The sequence below is a fragment of the Hippopotamus amphibius genome, chromosome 7, assembly GCF_030028045.1.
Source record: "Hippopotamus amphibius kiboko isolate mHipAmp2 chromosome 7, mHipAmp2.hap2, whole genome shotgun sequence".
In the NCBI taxonomy this organism is placed as follows: domain Eukaryota; kingdom Metazoa; phylum Chordata; class Mammalia; order Artiodactyla; family Hippopotamidae; genus Hippopotamus; species Hippopotamus amphibius.
The window spans coordinates 129,605,866-129,627,442 of NC_080192.1; the positions used below are offsets into that span (position 1 = coordinate 129,605,866).

The 21,577-nt window shown below is 41.6% G+C and overlaps 1 protein-coding gene across 1 annotated transcript in view; it reads right to left on the reverse strand.

Annotated features, from left to right (window-relative positions):
- Window positions 1-318: 318 nt before the first annotated feature.
- The window catches only part of LOC130857691 (jupiter microtubule associated homolog 1-like), a 44,909-nt gene continuing 23,650 nt past the window's right edge, over window positions 319-21,577 (reverse strand). The window contains exon 2 of the mRNA XM_057743399.1: window positions 319-826. Within this exon, the coding sequence (XP_057599382.1) occupies window positions 319-826 (508 nt within the window). The remainder of the gene's footprint in view (window positions 827-21,577) is intronic.

Genomic DNA, 21,577 nt, shown 5'->3' on the forward strand with positions numbered 1-21,577 from the left:
TGGTGCTTGGGCTTCTCATTGTGGTGGCTTCTCTTGTTGCAGAGCATGGGCTCTAGGTGCACAGACTTCAGTAGTTGTGGCACATGGGCTCAGTAGTGGTGGCTCATGGGCTTAGTTGCTCCGTGGCATGTGGGATCTTCCCAGGCCAGGGCTCGGAACCCCTGTCCCCTGCATTGGCAGGTGGATTCTTAACTACTGTGCTACCAGGGAAGCCCGAAGTGCTTCCTTTTTAATGAAACAAATCCAAAAGATGTACAGTCAGGCTCAAGCTGTACAGTTCACGAGCATCGAGAAAACAAAGAAACAAAACGACAGAGTTCAGGGCAGATAGAGCGAACCGGCTGGACTTGCCACCAGAGGGTTTCTCTGGGATGGCACGGGGAACGGTGTCACCGGGCTGGGCACAGGGGTGACAGGCATGGGCTTCTCTTTGCTCTGCCCCAGGCTGGCCTGCAAGTCTGTGTCCATGTTTTCATGAACATCACCTTCTCCCTTCAGATCTAAGAAGTCTCCAGAGTTTGCTTCAGAAGAGTTCCTTCCCTGGGGTCCAGGTGGCTTAGAATCTTCCCTGCCACCACTAGACGTGGCACCTGCCAACTTGCCCCAGGAAGGGGCATTTTCAGGTGTCCCAAAGATGTTAGAGGCCATTTTGTTCCTCCTCACAGGTTGTTCTGTTGGTTCATCAAAACCTAATGAAAAGTTGGATCTGCCACCTGGAGGCCACAAAACCTGGGAGCTATTCCTGCTGTTGAGGTTGACCCCCCTGAAGGTGGTGGTGGTGGTGGTGGCACCAAGAAGCAAGGTAGGCTGGCACAGGAGCGGTGCACTGAAAGGATCAGGGCTGAGGGGCACAGAGCAGCTCTACACCCCAAAGCTGGTGACCACTGTAAAGCCTCCACCCGGATCAAATGTTTTTGATTGGAGTTTGGTTTTTAAATTTTTGAATTATTTATTTTTAAAAATATATTTTAAATCAAATGGGGGACTTCCCTAGTGGCACAGTGGTTAAGAATCTTCCTGCCCATGCAGGGGACAGGGGTTCGATCCCTGGCCTGGGAAGATCCCACATGCCACGGAGGAACTAAGCCCGTGTGCCACAACTACTGAGAGTGCCACAACTACTGAAGCCTGCATGCCTAGAGCCTATACTCTGCAACAAGAGAAGCCACCACACTGAGAACCCTGCCCACCACAATGAAGAGTAGCTCCCGCTCCCTGCAACTACAAAAAACCTGCATGCAGCAACAAACACCCAGTGCAGCCTAAACAAATTAATTAATTAAAAAAATAAAAAATAAATCAAATGGGATCCCAGTGGCTAATTGCTAATATTTATTTTGGTACTGAGGACCCATGATGAAAAAAAAAAAAACTGTGAAGGTCTGAAACTTCTGATTATCACACTGACCTTGTATCCCAGATGGAAATCATGTCCCCATATCACTGGCAATTAAGTGCCAACATACAGCCTCTGCTGAGCTAAGATCTGTCCACTGTAATTGAAATAAGGGGGGAGGGAGTTTTTTGGCTGTAGCATATCAGAGGCATTCCTGGCCTACTTAGAATAGCCACTAAAGCACTCTCAAAGATTTCTTTCATGAGCATTTTCTGGGCCACCTTAGAGACATAGAAAGAGGACATGATAAATGCCCTTCAATATTTCTATCTTCCAATGTCTCTGAATTTCTTCCTCAACATTATACCACATTGTGCCTCAGCTTTGTTTAGCATTCTCTATTGTGACTAGGTTTTAGGCAACCCACCAAGAAAATATTTAGAAACACTTCCAACTACTCAAGACAAGATGTTCAATTCAAATTTCTAGCCAATACTCCCTTGTCGATAAATTTAGCCTGAATCTAAAATTTTGTTTTTTCCTCCTTAGAAAAACCATCCCCATATGTGTTTCCCCCATTTTCATGTAAATTAGCAAATCTTGGTGGGTGGATGCATGTATGTGTGTGCACCTTGTCCACAGTATGTACTGATCACTAATCCCAGGTTATACTTTATAATTGGCCCCCCTGGGTGTACTGGTACCTAATTTTAGTCAAATGTTTGGAGGTAATGAGGAGTGAAGGGAGTAGAGCATAAGGATAATTGGCTTCCTTCTGCAAGGTCTCCCTTTGGTGGATCTTCATGTAAAGTAGTAATAGCCTCATTAGACGTGGGACAGATTCTGTTTGGGCTGGTGATGGAGGCTCAGTGAGGTTTAGGGGTACAGGGTTCCCCGTGTTCTTCAGATATTCACTTATATCCCCACTGTAGTTCTTGAAGTGCAGCACTTTCCTGATCAATGTCCTAACCTTCACATAAGAGATGTGATGAGGCTCTTATGTGAATTCAGTCGATTGTAATTTGACAACTCATGGAGTTTGGCTTTCCATTATCTCTGTCCTGCAGCTGTAAGAAATGAGTTTCTTTTTTGCGCAGTCTTAGAAAATGTTACAATTTGCATTATGACCTGAAAATTTAAGGATTTGAACTTATTTATTTTTGTTTAAGCAAACTAGATCCAACAGAAGTGACACCACCCTGCAGTCCTTTAATTCTTTTGGGCTTTCCTAATGAGCAGCAATCAGACACTTTTATCTTTTAACTTTTTTACCATTGTGTGAGGGTGAGTCAAAAATTTTCCGCACTCCGGTTATATTAAAACTTCTGTTGGCTGCACTGTCTTAGCAGTGCTTTCTGTTCAAGGCTACTGTCTCCCCAGTCACTGTTGTGCAGGTGTGAACGTGTTACATCAGTTCATTTGTAACTGTGGTGTGAGTAAAACTGGATGCCCCACTTGTGATTTGCACAAAAGAAGAGCAACGTGCAGTGATTTGTTTTTTGTGGTCTGAGGGTATACCTGGTGCCATTATTTATCAAAGACTTTGTGTGCAGTATGGAGAAAGCGTTTTGTCTCAAAGAAGGTCACCTATAGTCCTGATCTTCTCCATTGGACTTTCACCTGTTTGGTCCCCTGAAAGCAACCCTGCGAGGACGAAGATTCACTTCTGATGAAGTGAAGACAGTGATGCATTCGTGGCTCGTAGCTCAGCCTAAAACATTTTTTAATGAGGGAATACAAAAGCTTGTTGACAGATGGACAAAGTGTATTGAAAAGCAAGGAGATGATGTTAAAAAATACTGTATTTGTCTTTTCTAAAAGTTAAAATAAATTCTACAGCCAGAGTGAGGATAATTTTTGACTCACCCTCATATGTCATGGACATATTCCTATATACTGACAGAATATTTACTACTCTTGGTCTTAAGTAATCAGCTAGCAGATTCCCTCTCCCATCCATTTCCCCAAGGTTCTGTTGCCTGCAACCATCACTCAGCACCAATTACTCTGTACTAGTCAAGGTTCTTGGTCCAGATAACATAAACTAACTCTGGCTAACTCAGGCAGAAAAGAAATTCATTGGAATTGTATAGAATCACAGAGTCAATGGGTAGCTCACGACCAAAACCCAGCCAGGAAACAACAGATTAGGCATTCAAATACAATCAAGATCGTGCCACTAAAATAAGGCCACCAATGTTGGTACCACCACTGGCTGCTGACACTCTTAGTGTCACAGACAAAGGATACCCCTCCACACATCTGTACTTTAAACTCCTCTAGTATTGCAACCAAAAAACTCTCACCTTCTGTATCTTCACATTCCTCCCTCGATAATAAAAATCCTAGGCAGTAGCATCTCACTCACCTAACCTAGATCACATGCTAATACCTGTGGTAGAGAACAGGAGAGCTGTCCCCTTTGGTTTCCACAGTGGGAGGTGGAGCTCTGTCTCCAAAATCTTTTGGTTTCCCTCAGATGAAGGGTGTTTGGATGCTAGGTGGTCCCACTCCATTCCCCCCAGAGAAGTCTACTATAGTCCTTAAATGGGAAGGATTTAGAACAAACATTGCAAAGAGAGAATTAAAGCCTAAGGTAGGCAAAGGAATTTATTAAAGTTAATTATTTTAATACATTAAATTTTTAAATTTATTAAAAATTAATTATTAAAACCCCCCAGGTCTAGACAAATTTCTTCCTAAGATGCTAAGAAGACTTGGAAAACGGATTGCAAAGTATCAATAAAATTTAAAAATTCACAAGAAACTAGAGAGGACTTGAAACTGGGTTGACCTTGTATGAAAGGAAAAAGTAGGTTCTGCTAATTATCAGCTTGGTGGTGAATATTTACAATTAATAGAATCCCCTGGTTAAACAGGGTTGCTTGCTGTGAACACCTAGAAAGTAATCAAGTGAACAGTTGGAGCCAGTATGAATTTGTTAAGAAAAAATCATAGTAACCATCTTTCTTTCCTTTTTGAATCAATTAATAGATTTGTAGATGATTGGTGGACAACATGAGATTGTTGTAAAGATTGCTAACTTTAGAGTTAAAAATACCTTTATTTGCTTTTAGTGTAACAACAAAACATAGTTATTATAAAAAAGGTAGATAAAGTTTTCTAGTTTAATAACCACCAACTATTATCTCCGCTTCCTTCCCACTGAAAAACACTAAAATTCCACTAACGGAACAAGAAAGATAAAAATTCATAAGGATTCAGAGATTAGGAGAGGAGATAAGAGGACCAGTAATGACAGCAAATGTTTGGAAGATGAAAAATAAAAGGGTGAGTGGTAACTGATTTGGCAGAGAAAAATAAGCTGAAAGCAGGTGCTTACACAAGAAGATGCCAATGAAAGCAAGATCATTTGGGCAGCAGAAGCCCAGAAAGGCTCAGGAATCAAAGGCACTAAGAACTTCAGATGTAGGGAGTAGAGTTAAAAACAGGACAATTGGGTACAAGCCCTGCCCATTTACATTTCTGATAATCATTTTAGTGAGTTGTTTTTAAATATAAACTAACAGCCAATCAGATCTTTAAGAAAAGCATCTACATGAAAGAGAACAAAACACAAAACAAACAGTGAAAAGGACTTGTAGGATATAGAGACAGAAGAAAACGTCACATTTTATATCAACAAAGAGAGAAGATTTTACATCCATGAAAGATGACTTGTTTTACACTTAGAGCCTTATCAGTTTATTGTACAGGCAAGGGGACGCCAATTGGGTAAACCTCCCATACCCAAAAGCATTCTTGTTTTACGTATTGGGATTTTTTAAATGTCTTTTTTTTTTTTAAGGGTTCTGGAGTTAGAATTTTTGATGGTAAGCAACAGAAACTGGATAACTTAAGCAAAAATGCAATTCATTAGAAAGTTACGGGTAGTTCACCAAATAAAAAGCATAGGTGAAAAATCAGAATCAGAAAAGGCAGGAGCCAGGGGAGCTCTGGGCTCCTGGCAGCAGGAATTAATAGCCATTTGGATTAGGGCATGACTGCTGTGATGCATCAGTTTCAACTTTTCTTTGGTCCTTTATTTGCTAGAAGACACAGCCAGCCCAGCTGTCCAAGGCTGGGCCAGGTATACACCCTCTGGCTAGGGGAGCAAAAGATACCTTATTAGATAGTTTCACTAAAAGTACCCAGTGAGAAAGGGAAATTTTCCCGCAAGAAAGTCAGAGTGACATTATTAGAAGAGGGAATAAAAGCTAGAGAGAAAAATCCACCAAATTTCTACAATCTCTATGGCTAAAAATAAGCTTGGAAGCCATGAATCTGCAGAATTCTATTTTTAATTCTGTAATGACAAAGAATAATCCATCAAAAGTTTGTACAAAAATGTATTAGTTAATCAATGACTCATTGGATATTAAGGTTGTTTTCTATTTTTTCGCTTTTACAAACAGCACCTCAGCAAGCGTCCTTAAAGCCCAATTCTCACAGACATCTTTTTTTTTTTTTTTTTTTTTTCCTATTTTTCGGCCATGCCATGTGGCATGCAGGATCTTAGTTCCCTGACCAGGGGAACCTGCGCCCCCTGTAGTGGAAGCATGGAATCCTAACCGCTGGACCACCAGGGAAGTCCCCACAGACATCTTTATTAAGAAGTGGTCATTTTTGACATCTTTATAGAATGGTTGTAGATGAAATGGAAACTTGTAGCCTGAATGGATTACATATAAAGAATGCTGCTGGTCCTTGATTTACAGAGACTTCACTAAAGTTCTGTTGAGTTTGCCCTAGGTCTTTTTCTGGTCAACAACTTTATGGATGATCTAAACATAACTTTAAAACACGTACTTAAACCTACAGATGATACAGATCTAAGAATGATAACAAATATGGTAGAATGTCATCAAACTTGAAAATGATCTGTATGAGCTAAGACACTGGGCCCAAACCAACAAAATTAAAACTAAGAACAATTTAAAAGTTCCGTATTTGATTTTTAAAAAAATCAACTGGTACTTCCCTGGTGGTGCAGTGGTTAAGAATCCACCTGCCAATGCAGGGGACACTGATTCAACCCCTGGTCTGGGAAGATTCCTACAGGCCGAGGAGTAACTAAGCCCTTGCATCACAACTACTGAGCCTGTGCTCTAGAGCCCTCGAGCCACAACTACTGAAGCCCGAGTGCTCAAGAGCCCGTGCTCCACAACAAGAGAAGCCACTTCAATGAGAAGTCCTCACACTACAATGAAGCCCCCGCTCACCTCACCTAGAGAAAGCCCACATGCAGCAACAAAGACCCAACACAGCCAGATTAATTAGTTAATTAATTAATTTTTAAAAAATCAACTGCCCAGAGATAGGAAGGGTAAGTGATATTAGGACAGAAATTCACACAAAAAGGTCTGAAGGTTTTATTTAATGCAAGGTCAGTATAACTCAACAGTATGCTGAAAAACAGGCTGCTAAAAACCAAAAAACCGTGTAGTCTTAGAATGTATTATAATAGGTAAAATATTGGGTTAGCCAAAAAGTTCATTCGGGTTTTTCTGTAATATCTTATGGAAAAACCCAAACGAACTTTTTGGCCAACCCAATGTCTAGCTCTTGGTTGGTGCTAGCCCCTTGCACTTTTTGCCCTGGTCAGACTAAATAGAGTTTGGGGTTTAACTCTGACTGGTTATACTTTAGAAGATATATTAACAAACTGGAGTGCATGTAGAGAAAGGCCTTTGGAAGCTATAATGATAACTTCCTGGGTGCTTACTCAGTCTTTAAATGTTTTCAGGCACCATGCTGAAGATATTTAAAAGCTTATGAAGCAGGCATAATTTTATACCTATTTTACAGATGGAAAATTGAGTCATGGGAAATTAAATAACTTGCTCAACGTTACACAGCTGGAAAGTGGGACTGAAACCCAGTAGTCCAGCCCCAGAGACAGCTGTCAACCACCCCACTCACTGTTTCTCTATTTTGTAAAGCAAAACACATGACCCCAGCATATACATGTGATTTGAGGAACTCTGAGCAGATCCTTTGCAGAGAAATATCTCACTGGCTGGTTGGACAGTACAAACGGACAAATTATGCACTTGACTTTCACAGTTCTTTTATATCTAAATCTAAATATCTAAATATTTTACAAATTGAAAGTTAGCTGAGAAAAGATTTTGATAAAAGGGAGAATTGCCAATGGGTGCTAGAGAGTAGAATTGATTCATTCAACAACTATTTATTGAGTGCTACAATATACTTGACAATGCGGTACGCCCTGATAACAGAATGATGAAAAAGGCTATCGTGGGAATTCCCTGGTGGTCCAGTGGTTAGAACTTGGTGCTTTCACTGCTGGGGCCTGGGTTCAATCCCTAGTCAGGGAACTAAGGTCCTGAAAGCCACAGAGAAAAGAAAAAAGAGAAAGAAAAATGCTACTGTTTCTTTGCCCTGGCAGAGTTTACCTCCAATGAAGGGCTGAATAATAGAATAAGTGATAGTAGCAAGTATAGTTGGTGAATAAGGAAAGAGGGGGAACTAGGGAATCACACGATAGGGAAATCTTCCCCAATCTAGTGGGACAGAAGTTTGGGGTGTAGGTGCATTTCCTTGGGAAGTGAAGGCCAAGTTGAAACGTGAAGGGTGAGTCAAAACTTTCCTCAGAGGAAGTGATGGAGAAGGAAAGAGTTTTCTGGGCAAGGGGAGCTGTTCAGATAATTCCAATAAGGGATGATGATGGCCAAGTCCCCAGCTGTGGGGTGAAGAGAGGATGGATTCTCTATCGAATGGTGTGCATACCATGGATCGGTACTTGGGGTATTTAGAGAGCTCTCGGTGGGGTTAGGCTGCATGCACCACATTGTCTAGGTTCGGCCCTGCCAGTAACAGCCATGTCCTGCCCCTCGCTTTCCCCTGCCCTCTTAGACTCTTTCTCTACACAGTGTTTGACCCAATCTTGTCCTCCTTTTTCTTGTTCTTGAGATTTCGCGCTCTGCTTATGTGTGAACAGCTTTCTCTCACCACCTCCTCAATACGGGCTTTTGCAGCCCTCCAATTCAGACTGTTAATATGAGTTTCAGAGCTCTCAATAGCATTTTCCTTTTCAGTTTTTTTAAAAAATTGCATCCCTTTATCTTAAAGCTTTAGCATGTGCCCTTTTTGAAATGCAGTGGTAAACAATTGTCTGGTAGTTCCCACACTCCTGCCCCACCCCCAACTCCCATTCTCAAGCCCACCTGGACCTCCCCGTCTTTCCAGCATCACTGTGAGTTCTCATCCCAGGTAGTGTTATTGACACCTCAGCAGAATTAGAGCTCAGTTCCAGCAGCGATAACCTGCTGCGTTCAGGCTGAGCAGAGCTGAGCAGGATGACTGAGTCTGGGAATGAGGTTCAGCAGACTCAGGTTGAGGGTGAACACCCTCCGTGCTCACTGCGGCTGGGACAAAGCGTTCAACCGAACGTCTCTACTCCATATTCCAACAAGGACGTGCAAGAGGGGTTGCTACACAGCAGAGCATGCAACGGGGAACACGGAGAGACAGGCAACACACACACCCCGAGTCACACTCAAAAGACCATAAAGATAACCTTCTGTTTGGAGCCAGGATCTGTCTCACACCTCTAGCCTCAAGCCGGGAAATCAGGCTCAGGATCAGGGAAGGGAGACAAGTGTGTCTTTGCTGTTGCCTGGAGCAAGCATGTCTGAGTCACGGAAATACGCAGTCCTTGCTCCTTTCTCCCTGTAACCCACAGGCAGCTCTGGGAATAATCAGTTCTGGTCCCTAAACACACAGTGGAAGGGACAGCCAGAGATTTAGTTCTGAGATATCACAACGACTATTTTGGAACAAAGAGGGAAGTGGGAAAGCAGAGTGTTTGTAGCAGTATCCCTGGGGACTGACAGCTCAGCTCTCAGCCACATCTCCTATGGAGGGGCCCACGTTCCTGGATGTGCCAGGCCCCACTTCAACTTTGAGCCAATGCTTTTTTCCTAATACTAGAAGGTTCAGGTGTTAGAAATTGCAGGGGTGATATGGAGGTTTCCAAGGGCAATAGAAATCGTTGGGAAAGAGTCCGTGAGTAGATTCTTCTACAATCCCTTCTTAACATCTAAAAATACATCATATAAAATAATGTAACTGAACAAAGTTTAAAAAAGGCAGACCATGGAATGTGAAAATGACTCATGACAAATATGATTCGTAGAAATTTACATTCCTAAAGACTCTAGATCTAATAAAAAGTTATGTGGCTAAGCATCAGCTTCTACTTGCAATTGGTCAGAGTAGAAAAGGATAAGAATAGGCTTTTATGCACAGGAAAATAGAAACCATCGAAAGAAATTAGATAAACTAATTCTGAGTTACAGATGGAAATTAGGTAAATGCCAATCAAGCAGCCTAGAGATTCTATTATATATTTATAGTATAGCGAAAGTGAAATAATAAAAGCCTGCATCAGACTCAAGTAAAGAATCCAAAAGGAAAAAAATATTTGCACAATACTGCATTCATAGTATTACTCATGATGCTTAAAATAATTTAGAAACAACTCCTAAAGCTCTTACAATGAAGATATGGTTGGATAAATGATGGCACTTCAATAAAATGGAATATCATATAGCCATTAAAAATAGTAAGTATGATGGTCATTGAAATGTGTATATCTGGAAAAAATGCAGGAAGACAAGAAGTATGCAGGCAACAATTTCAGCTGAATGTGCACATTCTGGTGAGGATTAGAAGTGATTTCGAGAGATGTACTTGGTTTATGGGGTTTCCTTTTCTGTAAAGATAAGTGCATAATAGAAAGTGTATATAGACATATATAAAAGAAAGGGTGGAAAGTAATTTCTTTTTTCTCCTCCCTTCCCAGGGGGACCATAAGAATGAATTAAGTGGCTTGAACTTCTTGGATGAAAATAATAGATGCTTCAATTGGTGAATGATTCAGGTACATACTTGGAGACATTAGAGAATATCCATCGGCAACTGTTATGATATTTTAATGTAATTAACCTGATGACATTAGGAAACGCTTGTGATTAGTTCTGTTGGTTTTTTTAAAAAAAAACCTCTAGAATGTATCCCCACCTTGTATGTCTCCCCCACCCCTTCTGTCATATACATACATACACATACATAGTACATGAAAATTAGATCTTATTATTTGGCATTAGTAAGAAAGGAAGAGACGGAATCTCCAAAGCAGTTACCATATGTGTCTCCACACCTATCGTTTTTAATTCATTTCCTTACTCCTCCCACTTGGCTCTCCCCTGCTACTCACTCACCACACACGCACACCCTACAAATTCCAGCAACACCACCCAGAAGAGGTTCTATGGATCTGTTACCGACCAGGGTTCTTGGACTCCTTAATCAATAGAAATTGATAAGTGCTAGATGAGAAATTCAGGCAAGGCTTTATTGGGACTAATGCCGCAACATGAGGGAATGAAAACAAGTTACAGGTGCCCTTGCTCGCTCCCTGGGTAGGGGTGGCCGGTGGTGTGAGCTGGTCCCTTAAATGGACTGAGGGTAGGGGCGGATCCATGGGTCTGACCACAGGGGTGGCTTAGGTGGTCTGCCTACCCCCTTAGTAGTTCTGTGTGCAGGGATCACACCCAGTACCCTGCTTTTGCTCCCAATACCTCGTAAGTGGCAGTTGGGATTTTGCTCCCAGCCTGTCACAGATCCACCATTAATGATATGGTACCACAAACTGAGAAATTCTAAATCTATTTCTTTCTCTTGTCCATTCCCTATCCTGTTGTTTCCCCAGTACCCGTGATGATGTAATATGCCAGGCTTACATCAGAACCAGAAGAAATGGGCAGAGTTGCCAAATCGCTTGGAAAACACTTTATATGAAAACAGTGAGGGACTTCCCTGGTGGTCCAGTTGGTAAGACTCCGTGCTCCCAATGCAGGAGGCCCAGGTTCAATCCCTGGTTGGGGAACTAAATCCCACATGCATGACACAACTAAGAAGTCTGCATGCCGCAACTAAATATCCTGCATGCTGCAACTCAGACCTGGCGCAGCCTAAATAAATAAATATTAAAAAAAAAAAAGATGAGGAAGAATGTAGGGACCCTTCTTCATTCAAATGTTCCCAGCCACACACACAAAAGAAAACAGTGAATCTTTTAATTATATAAGGAGATAATTATATCATTACCATATAATGATAAACATGTTTAAACATTGAATTTTAATATTACATTTCTCAAAAACATGTGTTTCATTATATTGAGAGCTGTGAAAAATGAGGTTCCAAAATGACATCTGACGCTTGTAAAACTCTGCAGAAAAAATTACAGAATGGCGATCTGTTCCATTCCCCTATGAGAGAGTACTTGAGATATGTTATTAAGTTAAGAAATCAGAATACAAAATTATGTATATGGTAAGAGATCAGCTATGCAACGCATATACCCACATATGCATTCAGAAAAATTTTTAATAGCGGCTATCAGGAAATGGTAGAATTGTGAGTAATTTAAATTTTCTTCCATATAATTTCCCAAATTTTCCACTTTTCTATCATAAGTGTGTGCTAGCTTTATCACAAGGAGAAAATCAGAAGAGTTACTAATAGAAAGCAATATCCAAGAGTCTGGGAAGAAGCCCTGATGTTAGGTCAAGGGGCAGCCGGGTCAGGAGCCAGCAGCTATCACAGCTCCACTTATGGAGCAGAGTTCAACGAGGACCGCGTCTGGTCAGGCACAGGCTCTCAAGAGAGGATGGCCAAAAAGGGCTGGAGAAATAAATCAGGGCTGAGAGAATGAAATGGCAGATGTTTAGCTCAGATGGCTCCAAGGAGCAGCAGTAAGGAAGCGCCACTGTGACTATGCATTTGGAGAAGGTTAAACAGGACCTCGGAGGACGTCTGCTCCAATCTCCTTGTTGTCAGAAAAGAGCCTCAGAAGAGCTGAACTCATTCCTTCAAAGCCACTCCAAGGCTCTCTGCCTCCGTGGGTAGTAAGTTAAGGGCTCTGTTATTGTGATCATTGCCGCTCTTCGCATGCTGAAAGGACATCACATAATCATTGACCAGGAGTGGAAATCCTGACGGGCCTGCTTCCCTAACTTCACTCCAGGTGTCTGGGACAGATTCCCAATATTTCTGTAAGTCTCTTGGCTCCAACCTTCCTCCCCAAACCTACTGCTTTGGTCTTGGGTCAAAGTCTCATTAGTTTGTCTCTTTTCCCTGCTTCTCCTCCTCCTTTTCATTCTCATAGTGTTTGTCTACAAATAAATGTGAAAGAATAGTGTAAGAACTCTCATGTATCCCTCTCCTAAACAGAAAAATTGGTAACATTTTGGCACATTCCTTTCTCTCTCTCTCTCTCTCTCACACACACACACACACACACACAGCAAATACCCTCAAAGGTCTGATTTTCTCCCAGAATCATCTCATTTACTTTGGCTCAAAATTATCATATGCATTCATGCCACCAGCTGATGCACATCCGGTGCTGTATATCTTAATTATCTCTCACTACCTGCTGGACAGTTCTATCTGGATGTCCCACAGGTACTTTGTAGTCACAACCACACTCATCTTCTTCCCCCAGCTCTGATTCTTTACTGTAGCTGGTGGCACCATGATTCTGCCTTGTCACCAAGATATAAACCTGGGAATCAAACTGACCCTTCCACTTGGCCACGCATCCCATCAGTCTCCAACTCCTGCCAAGGTTCCCTCAGAAACAAGCCTTAACTCCGTTTCATGACTTTTTCTCCACCTTGGGTTCATATCAGAATTATCTGGAGAACTCTTAAAAATTCCCACACCCGGGCCCCGCCACAGGCCATTTAAAGTGGGACTCAGGCATCAATGGCTTGTGAAACGTCCCCAGGTGATTCCAATGAGCAGCCAAGCGGGAGAGATGAGCTAAAAAACTGGCTGGAACTCCTCAAAAATTCAGTGTCATGAAAAACATAAATAAAAACAAAATATGAGGGGACTGGTCTAAGTCAAAAGAGATTAAGGGGACTCAACAGCCACACGTATATGTAACCCTTTATGAGGTCTAGGAATCTCTGGTTTAGCCCTTGGCCGGTTCTCAAGCCTCAACACTCAGTGTCACTGGTTTTCCACTTCCCCTCCAGCAATAATGAGCTGCTTATAATCGCACCTCTCCTCCTCCACCCGGGCTGTTGTCCAGCTCTGTCACACTCTCCACCATCCCACCCTCCAATCTGGCTTACTCCTGCTTAAACCTCCTCCAGGAAGTCTTCTCTAATTCACCAGTCTACGGTTGAGTTAGGTCTTCCTCCTCTGTACTCTCGGAGTGCTCAGTAGATATCTATCAGTGTGCTTAGCATGCTGTCTTACATTTATCTGCTCATGTGCCTGATCCCCTCACAGAGTTAGGTACTACCCGAGGCCAGGACCACCTGACACTCATTTTCATATTCTCAGCACCTAGTACTCTGCATTTGCTTATGCAGATACTCAACATATGTTAGTTGAATGACTTTCCAGAGATGAGGAAAGGTTTTTAGGAAAGAGGTGGTTTATGCCAGACGTTGATGGATGGGTTGGATTTTTTTTTAAGCTCTTTATTGGAATATAATTGCTTTACACTGTTGTGCCAGTTTTTGCTGTACAACAAAGTGAATCAGCTGTGTTTATACATATATCCCCGTATGCCCTCCCTCCAGCAACCCCTTCCCACCTTCCCTATCCCAACCTGCTAACTCATCACCCACCATCAAGTTGACCTGCCTGTGCTAAGCAGCAGCTTCCCACTAGCTATCTATTTTACATTTGGTAGCGTTTATATGTCAATGCTACTATCTCACTTAGTCCTGGCTTCCCCTTCATCCGCCTCTCCCCCCAACCCCGTGTCCTCAAGTCCATTCTCTGCATCTGCATCTTTATTCTTGCCCTGTCACTGGGTTCATCAGTACCATTTTTTTAAGATTCCATATATATGAGTTAGCATACGGTATTTGTTTTTCTCTTTCTGGCTTACTTCACTCTGTATGACAGACTCTAGGTCCATCCACCTCACTACAAATAACTCAATATCATTCCTTTTTATGGCTGAGTAATATTCCATTGTATATATGTGCCACATCTTCTTTATCCATTCATCTGTTGATGGGCATTTAGGTTGCTTCCATGTCCTGGCTATTGTAAATAGTGCTGCAATGAACATTATGGTACATGTTTCTTTGTGGATTATGATTTTCTATGGGTATATGCTCAGGAGTGGGATTGCTGGGTCATATGGTGGTTCTATTTTTAGTTTTTTAATGAACCTCCAAATTGTTTTCCATAGTGGCTGTACCAATTTACATTCCCGCCAACAGTACAGGAGGGTTCCCTTTTCTCCACACCCTCTCCAGCATTTATGGTTTTCTAGATTTTTTGATGATGGCCATTCTGACCAGTGTGAGCTGATACCTCATTGTGGCTTTGACTTGCATTTCTCTAATGATTAGTGATGTTGAGCATCTTTGCATGTGTCTGTTAGCCATCTGCAGGTCTTCTTTGGAGAACTGTCTATTTAGGTCTTCTGCCCATTTATGGATTGGGTTATTTGCTTTTTGGGTATTAAGCTGCTTGAGCTGCTTGTATATTTTGGAGGTTAATCCTTTGTCTGTTGCTTTGTTGGCAAGTATTTTCTCCCATTCTGAGGATTGTGTTCTTATCTTGTTTATGGTTTCTTTTGCTCTGCAAAAGCTTTTAAGTTTCATTAGGTCCCATTTGTTTATTTTTTATTTTATTTCCATGATTCTAGGAGGTGGGTCAAAATGGATCTTGCTTTGATGTATGTCCTAGAGTGTTCTGCCTGTGTTTTCCTCTAAGAGTTTTACAGTGTCTGGCCTTACATTTAGGCCTTTAATCCATTTTGAGTTTATTTTTGTGTATGGTATTAGGAAGTGTTCTAATTTCATTCTTTTACACGTAGCTGTCCAATGTTCCCAGCACCACTTATTGAAGAGGCTGTCTTTTCTCCATTGTATATTGTTGCCTCCTTTGTCAAAGATAAGGGGCCCATATGTGCATGGGTTTATCTCTGGGCTCTCTCTTCTGTTCCATTGATCTACATTTCTGTTTTTGTGCCAGTACCATACTGTCTTGATCACTGTAGCCTTGTAGTATAGTTTGAAGTCAGGGAGCCTGATTCCACCAGCTCCGTTTTTCCTTCTCAAGATTGCTTTGGCTATTTGGGGTCTTTTGTGTTTCCATACAAATCGTAAAACTTCTTGTTCTAGTTCTGTGAAACATGCCATTGGTAATTTGATCGGGAATGCATTGAATCTGTAGATTGCTTTGGGTAGTACAGTAATTTTCACAATGTTGATTCTTCCAATCCAAGAACACGGTATGTCACTCCATCTGTTTGTACCGTCTTTGATTTCTTTCATCAGTGTCTTATAGTTTTCTGCATATAGGTCTTTTGTCTCCTTAGGTAGGCTTATTCCTAGGTATTTTATTCTTTTTGTTGCAGTGGTAAATGGGAGAATTTCCTTAATTTCTCTCTCTGCTCTTTTGTTGTTAGTGTATAGGAATACAAGAGATTTCTGTGCATTAATTTTGTATCCTGCTACTTTACTAAGTTCATCATTTAGTGCTAGCAGTTTTCTGGTAGCATCTTTGGGGTTTTTCTATGTATAATATCATGTCAAATGGATGGGTTGGGTTTTGATCAATATTTTTTTCACTCCACGCATGCCATATATATATCATATATATGTAAAAGCATCCATGTATATCATATATGTACACATGTATACATTACCTATTATCTGGAACCATTTGAAAGTAGGTTGAAGATAGCAAGACACTTCACTCCTCAATTCTCCAGCGTCACTTAAGAATAAGACATTCTCTGACATAGCTGTGATATTATCACACCTAAAAAACTAATATCTAATATTTAGTTCATATTCAAATTTTCCCAGTTGTCCCCCAAATAGCTTTCATAGCCATTTCAAGTTTTTAGTCAAAGATCTCATCAAGGGTCACATATACATGTGGCTGTTGAGTCTCCTTAACCTCTTTTGATTTAAATCAGCCCCCTTGCATTTTATTTTTATTTATGATTTTCATGACACTGAATTTTTGAAGAGTTCCAGCCAGCTTTCTTAGCTAATTTCCCACATTCCCAATTTGTTTGACTGTTTACTTATAATTAGATTCAGATTAAATATCTTTTAAAATTTATTTATTTATTTATTTATTTGGTTGTGCGGGGTCTTAGTTGCAGCAGGCAAACTTCTTAGTTGCAGCTTCAGGGCTTCTTAGTTGTGGCATGCAAACTCTTAGTTGTGGCTTGCATGTAGGATCTAGCTCCCTGAGCAGGGATGGAACCCTGGGCCCCCTGCATTGGGAGCTCAGAGTCTTATCCACTGCGCCACCAGGGAGTCCCAAATATCTTTTTTGTTTTCTTTTTTTCTTTTTTTTTGGCAGCACCACACAGCTTGTGCGATCTTAGTTCCCTGACCAGAGATCAAACCTGGGCCCTTGGCAGTGAAAGCATGGAGTCCTAACTGCTGGAACCATCAGGGAATTCCCTAAACATCTTTAAAAAATACTATCTAGCAGATGTTACGTGTTTCTTACTGCATCACATCAGAAGGCACATAAAATCAGATTGTCCCACTGTACTAAATTTGACCTTTTGGTTAAGGTGACAGCCACCAGACCTTTCTATTTCAATGGTGCGGTTTCCTCTTTGTAAATAATAATCAGTGGAGAGATTCTTTGAGACCATATGAACATCTTAGCATCTGTTGGTAATCATAATCCCTGCCTGAATTGGGATTGTAAAATGGTGCTTTTGCTAACTGTCCTCTTTTATTAGCTGGCATTCATTCTCTGTCAAGCAGAAGTCTTCATTGAGTCTCGTGTGCTCTCTCCCACAGCCGTCTTCTGACTACTCTTCCTGCCTCCAGCCTGGCTCACTCCACTCCATCTGCTGCCAGAAGCAGCATGCTTGATTGCAAATCTGGACACATCCATGCCCTGTTCAAAATCCTTCAGGGATAAGCTCAAATCTGTGATCTGGCTCCTGCCTACCTCTTTGGGGTCATCTGTCTCTGCTCCCCATCATGTACTGCACTCAAACTACCTGCACTTCTCCAACCACAGCACCCTACTTCCCACCCCTGGATCTCTGCACTCCCTAGTCCTTCTGCCTGCAAGACCGTCCCCCACCCTCCAAATTCATCGGATCCACCACTTGTTTTTCCGCCTCTGGCTCACTCATCAGTCCCTCTGAACCTAAAGTTGAACAGGTACCTTGGTGGGAGGCAGGGTGGGGGGGGCAGCTCTTGTGACACCTATGCAAATATCTACCATCCCACATGTGGCCCTGCATTGAAAATATTTGCTTGTTTCTTTGTCGTTCCCACCTGATTGAAGCTTTTTGTGGGAAGAGGTTTCTCTTTCATCTCTGGATGACAAGAATCTAGCATGCTGTCTGGCATTAAGTAAGCACTCAGAAAATATTTTCTCATGAAGTAACTCATGTTGCCTCAAATTCTTAAGCAGCTTCCAGAACAACTAGAGTATATGCTCTTTTAAGGACAAAAAGCATGTCTTATTAAACTTTGTTTTGCTCACATCTTTCACCCTGTTGCTTGTTAATTTGAATTAGCTTTCAAGCAAGTATGGCTGTATCACTTTTTATCTGCCCAGCATATTTTCCTTTTGAGAACTGCTCCTCCTCTACCTAACAGGAGGGCCAATCCCTTGCCTGGTCTTGCCACACATGGTGGGCTCATAATGTGAGCTAGACGTTAGAGGACTTACTTCATCTTCCTGGCTGCAATGGTTGGTTCATGTAAGGACACTGGGCCCAAGCCAGGCCTATTAGAGTCGTCCTGACACTTTTGAAGGAGCTAGTGAGAAAGACAAGCGAGGAAAACAATATAATAGCCATTGCTGGCAGAGTCCACCTTTGTCACAAGGTGGGAAAGAGGCTACATGAGAACGAAGCCACCACAAGTGCAAATAAGCCGACAACAGGGAGATAGGGCTAGTGACATTTTTCAAACTCCTAAGCCCAGTCACATCTGAAGAGTCAGATGTTTTATGTTTTTTTTTAAATCCATATTGCTGTACATAGTGATTTTTCACTTTCGTCACAGTATAGTATTCCACTGGACACTATTTCTATCACTATTTTTACCCTACATACCTTTTTAAAAATTCAAATTTGGCAATTGTCAACTCTGCCCTAGCTGCTACTTTTTTAAAAATTTATTTTTATTGAACTATATTTGATGTACAATGTTGTGTTAGTGTCAGGTGTATAGCAAAGTGATTCAGCTCTACATACACATATCTATTTTTTTCCGATTCTTTTCCCCTATAAGTTATTACAAAATATTGAGTATCGTTCCTGTGCTATACAGTAGGTCCATGTTGGTTATCTATCTTATATATAGTAGTATGTATATGTTAATCCAAGTTCCTAGTTTATCCCTCTCCCTCCCTTTCCCCTGTGCTAACCATAAGTTTGTTTTCTATATTTGTGGGTCTGTTTCCGTTTTGTATATAAGTTCATTTGCATCATTTTTTTTTTTTAGATTCCACATGTAAGTGATACCATATGGTACTTGTCTTTGTCTGGTTTACTTCTTTTAGTATGCTAGTCTCTAGGTCCATCCATGTTGCTGCAAAGGGCGTTATTTCATTCTTTTTTTAATGGCTAATATTCCATTGTATAAATATACCACATATTCTTTATCCATTCATCTGTTAATGGACATTTAGATTGCTTCCATGTCTTGGCTATTGTGAATAGTGCTGCTATGAACATTGGGGTGCAGGTATCTTTTCGAAGTATGGTTTTCTCCAGATATTATTACCAGGGGTGGGATTGCTGGATCATATGGTAGTGAAGAATCATGTTTTAGACTTCCTGGTACATGAATAAACACTTCCTTCCCTCTTGCCCTTTAAGTTGACAAAATCCTGACAAATATACAAGATCTGATACCATGACATTCCATACTTGGTTAGCAGGTAAATTGAGATGGAGAATATGAAATTTCACCTCCATTTAGTTCTTTACTGATGTTTGAGAAATTATGTACAGATGGAACCTCATGTAGGTTGGAAACACAGACTTTCATTTTTCTGACCCTCGCTACCAAATTCCTTCCCTAGGGAGGAGGCAGAAACCTGGCTCAGAACAATGAAGAGAAATGGAGAAGAGCAGAGTTTCTCTCTTCCAACCTATTTCGTGGTTCCCCAGGTGCCCCCAGGAGGTCCATCTCTGGCAGGCAGGAAGCCACACCTTTCCAGGCATTCTCAGCATTTGTGTCCCCCTTCATGCAACCAAAGCAGAGGTCCCAGTTCTGCCCTGAACTCTAAGTCAAAGAAAACATACAAGGGTGATGACCATAAATTTCAAAAGAACAGCTTGGTGAGCTTAGGAAAAGGAAGGAAAAAAGACTAAGCTTCCTTCCTGCCTATAGGCCTGGATGCTGAGAGCACATTTACTTCCTCTGAGGCCCCTGATTTATGTAATTCAGGTACCTGGGGATTCCAGAGTGATATCTCATAGCAACTATGAACAAGTACCAGGAGCACTGATCCCCAGAGGGCGTGGGGGGTGGTAAGAACTGAGGCATCGAGCAGAGAGAGGGAAGGTTGAGGGCACAGCTGGGGGTGGCCTCTCCCTCCTCCTTGCACCTGTTGTGAGGCCTAGTGACATCACAGGCTTAATAATTAGCTTAATAGCTGGGCTGTGGGTCACATTCAGAGGTTTCTCCAGGCAGGCAGGTTGGAGGCTCCATGCAGCCCAGCCCCTCCTGCCTCCCCTGTACAGCCACCGTCTGCTTCCAGCGCCAATTCTCCTGTTGCCACAACTGCCACAACTCCGGGAGGAACCAGGCTGTGCAGAGCTGGCCCTGCGGTCTCACCAGATGCCCTCAGAGAGCCAGTGCCGCCTGCACATGGCTCTCCGCAGCCAGAGAAAACCAAGGAAGGCTGAGACTGCATCCCTGACTAATGATCACGCCTTCAAGACGGGATGCAGCCTGTGACTCAAACTGTGGAGGCACAGCAAACGGAAGAAAGAGTGGGAGGGAAGAGAGGGACGTGGAGGAAAACACAGATGGGGGGCGGGGTGGGGGAGGAGGAGGAAGAAAGCAAAGGAACAAAGGCCTCCGCACTTTGGATTTATAAAGGTGCTCTCCCCCATGGCCTCTGCCGTCCTTAAAGGACAACGTGATGACATGAAATATCTTCATGCAACCGTCTAGCAGCCCAGTTTGATGTCACTTTGGAGGGAGGAGGGAACTAAAGTTATTAAAGGATGTTACTATATTTGCAACTACTGTAACTTGCAATACAATATAATGTATACTGTTTATGCAAATTCAGTGTTACACAGATTGCGAAATCTTAAGGACAAGAATCATGGTTCTTTTTAAGTTAGAAAAGTAATAATATACATCAAAAAGGTTTGAGTTTGGTCCCATTCCAAGAATACAAGTCTGGCCAGGAAGGATATTTAGAGACAAGTTAGGTTCAGTCTTTCCACAGAAAGTTGTTATGTCCCAGGGTATATCATTTGACATATGTTATGCATGATTGCTTGTAATAACAATCTGTGTTATAAGAGGGGATTTGCTTTGTGTGTGCAGTATATATGGACACATAGATGTCTCTGTGTGTACGTGTGTGTGTGTGTGTGTGTGTGTGGACTATAGCTCTACAGCTATATTTAAAAGTTCATTTAATATTCTAAGACAGTTGTTTCAATCCTGTAAGACCTAACATTAGCTTTTTATTAAGAATATTTGAAACATACTGAAATGAAATTCACAAACAACATAGCCTACATGAAATTAACATACCCCTGTGATTTTAAAAAGCAATGAAGAAAAATAATGTATAATAAAACAAATTGTATTTTCATACGTAAATACTCAGGCACAGCTAAACTAGAAGATACAGTAAAACAGGGAAATGCTTGTGCCTGCTTATAATGAGTAAGTTTGCATTTAAGGAAAGTAAGGTGATATTCAACTGAATACCATTGATCTTTCATCTTTGTAGTTAATATTTAGAAAGAAAGCTTAAGCCAGCATGCTTCTGCACACCCATAGAATCACCATGAATCAGACAGACACAAACACAGGCTGATACAGGTGTGTCGACTCAGATACCACGAGCAGCGTTGCCATCAATGATACGATTTTCCGAAACTTTGAGCAACTCTTGGTCAAGTTCCCAACAAAACAAAATGCAGTCTTCTCTCAATCTAACTACCATGTTGCATTTGTGGAAAACTCAGTATAT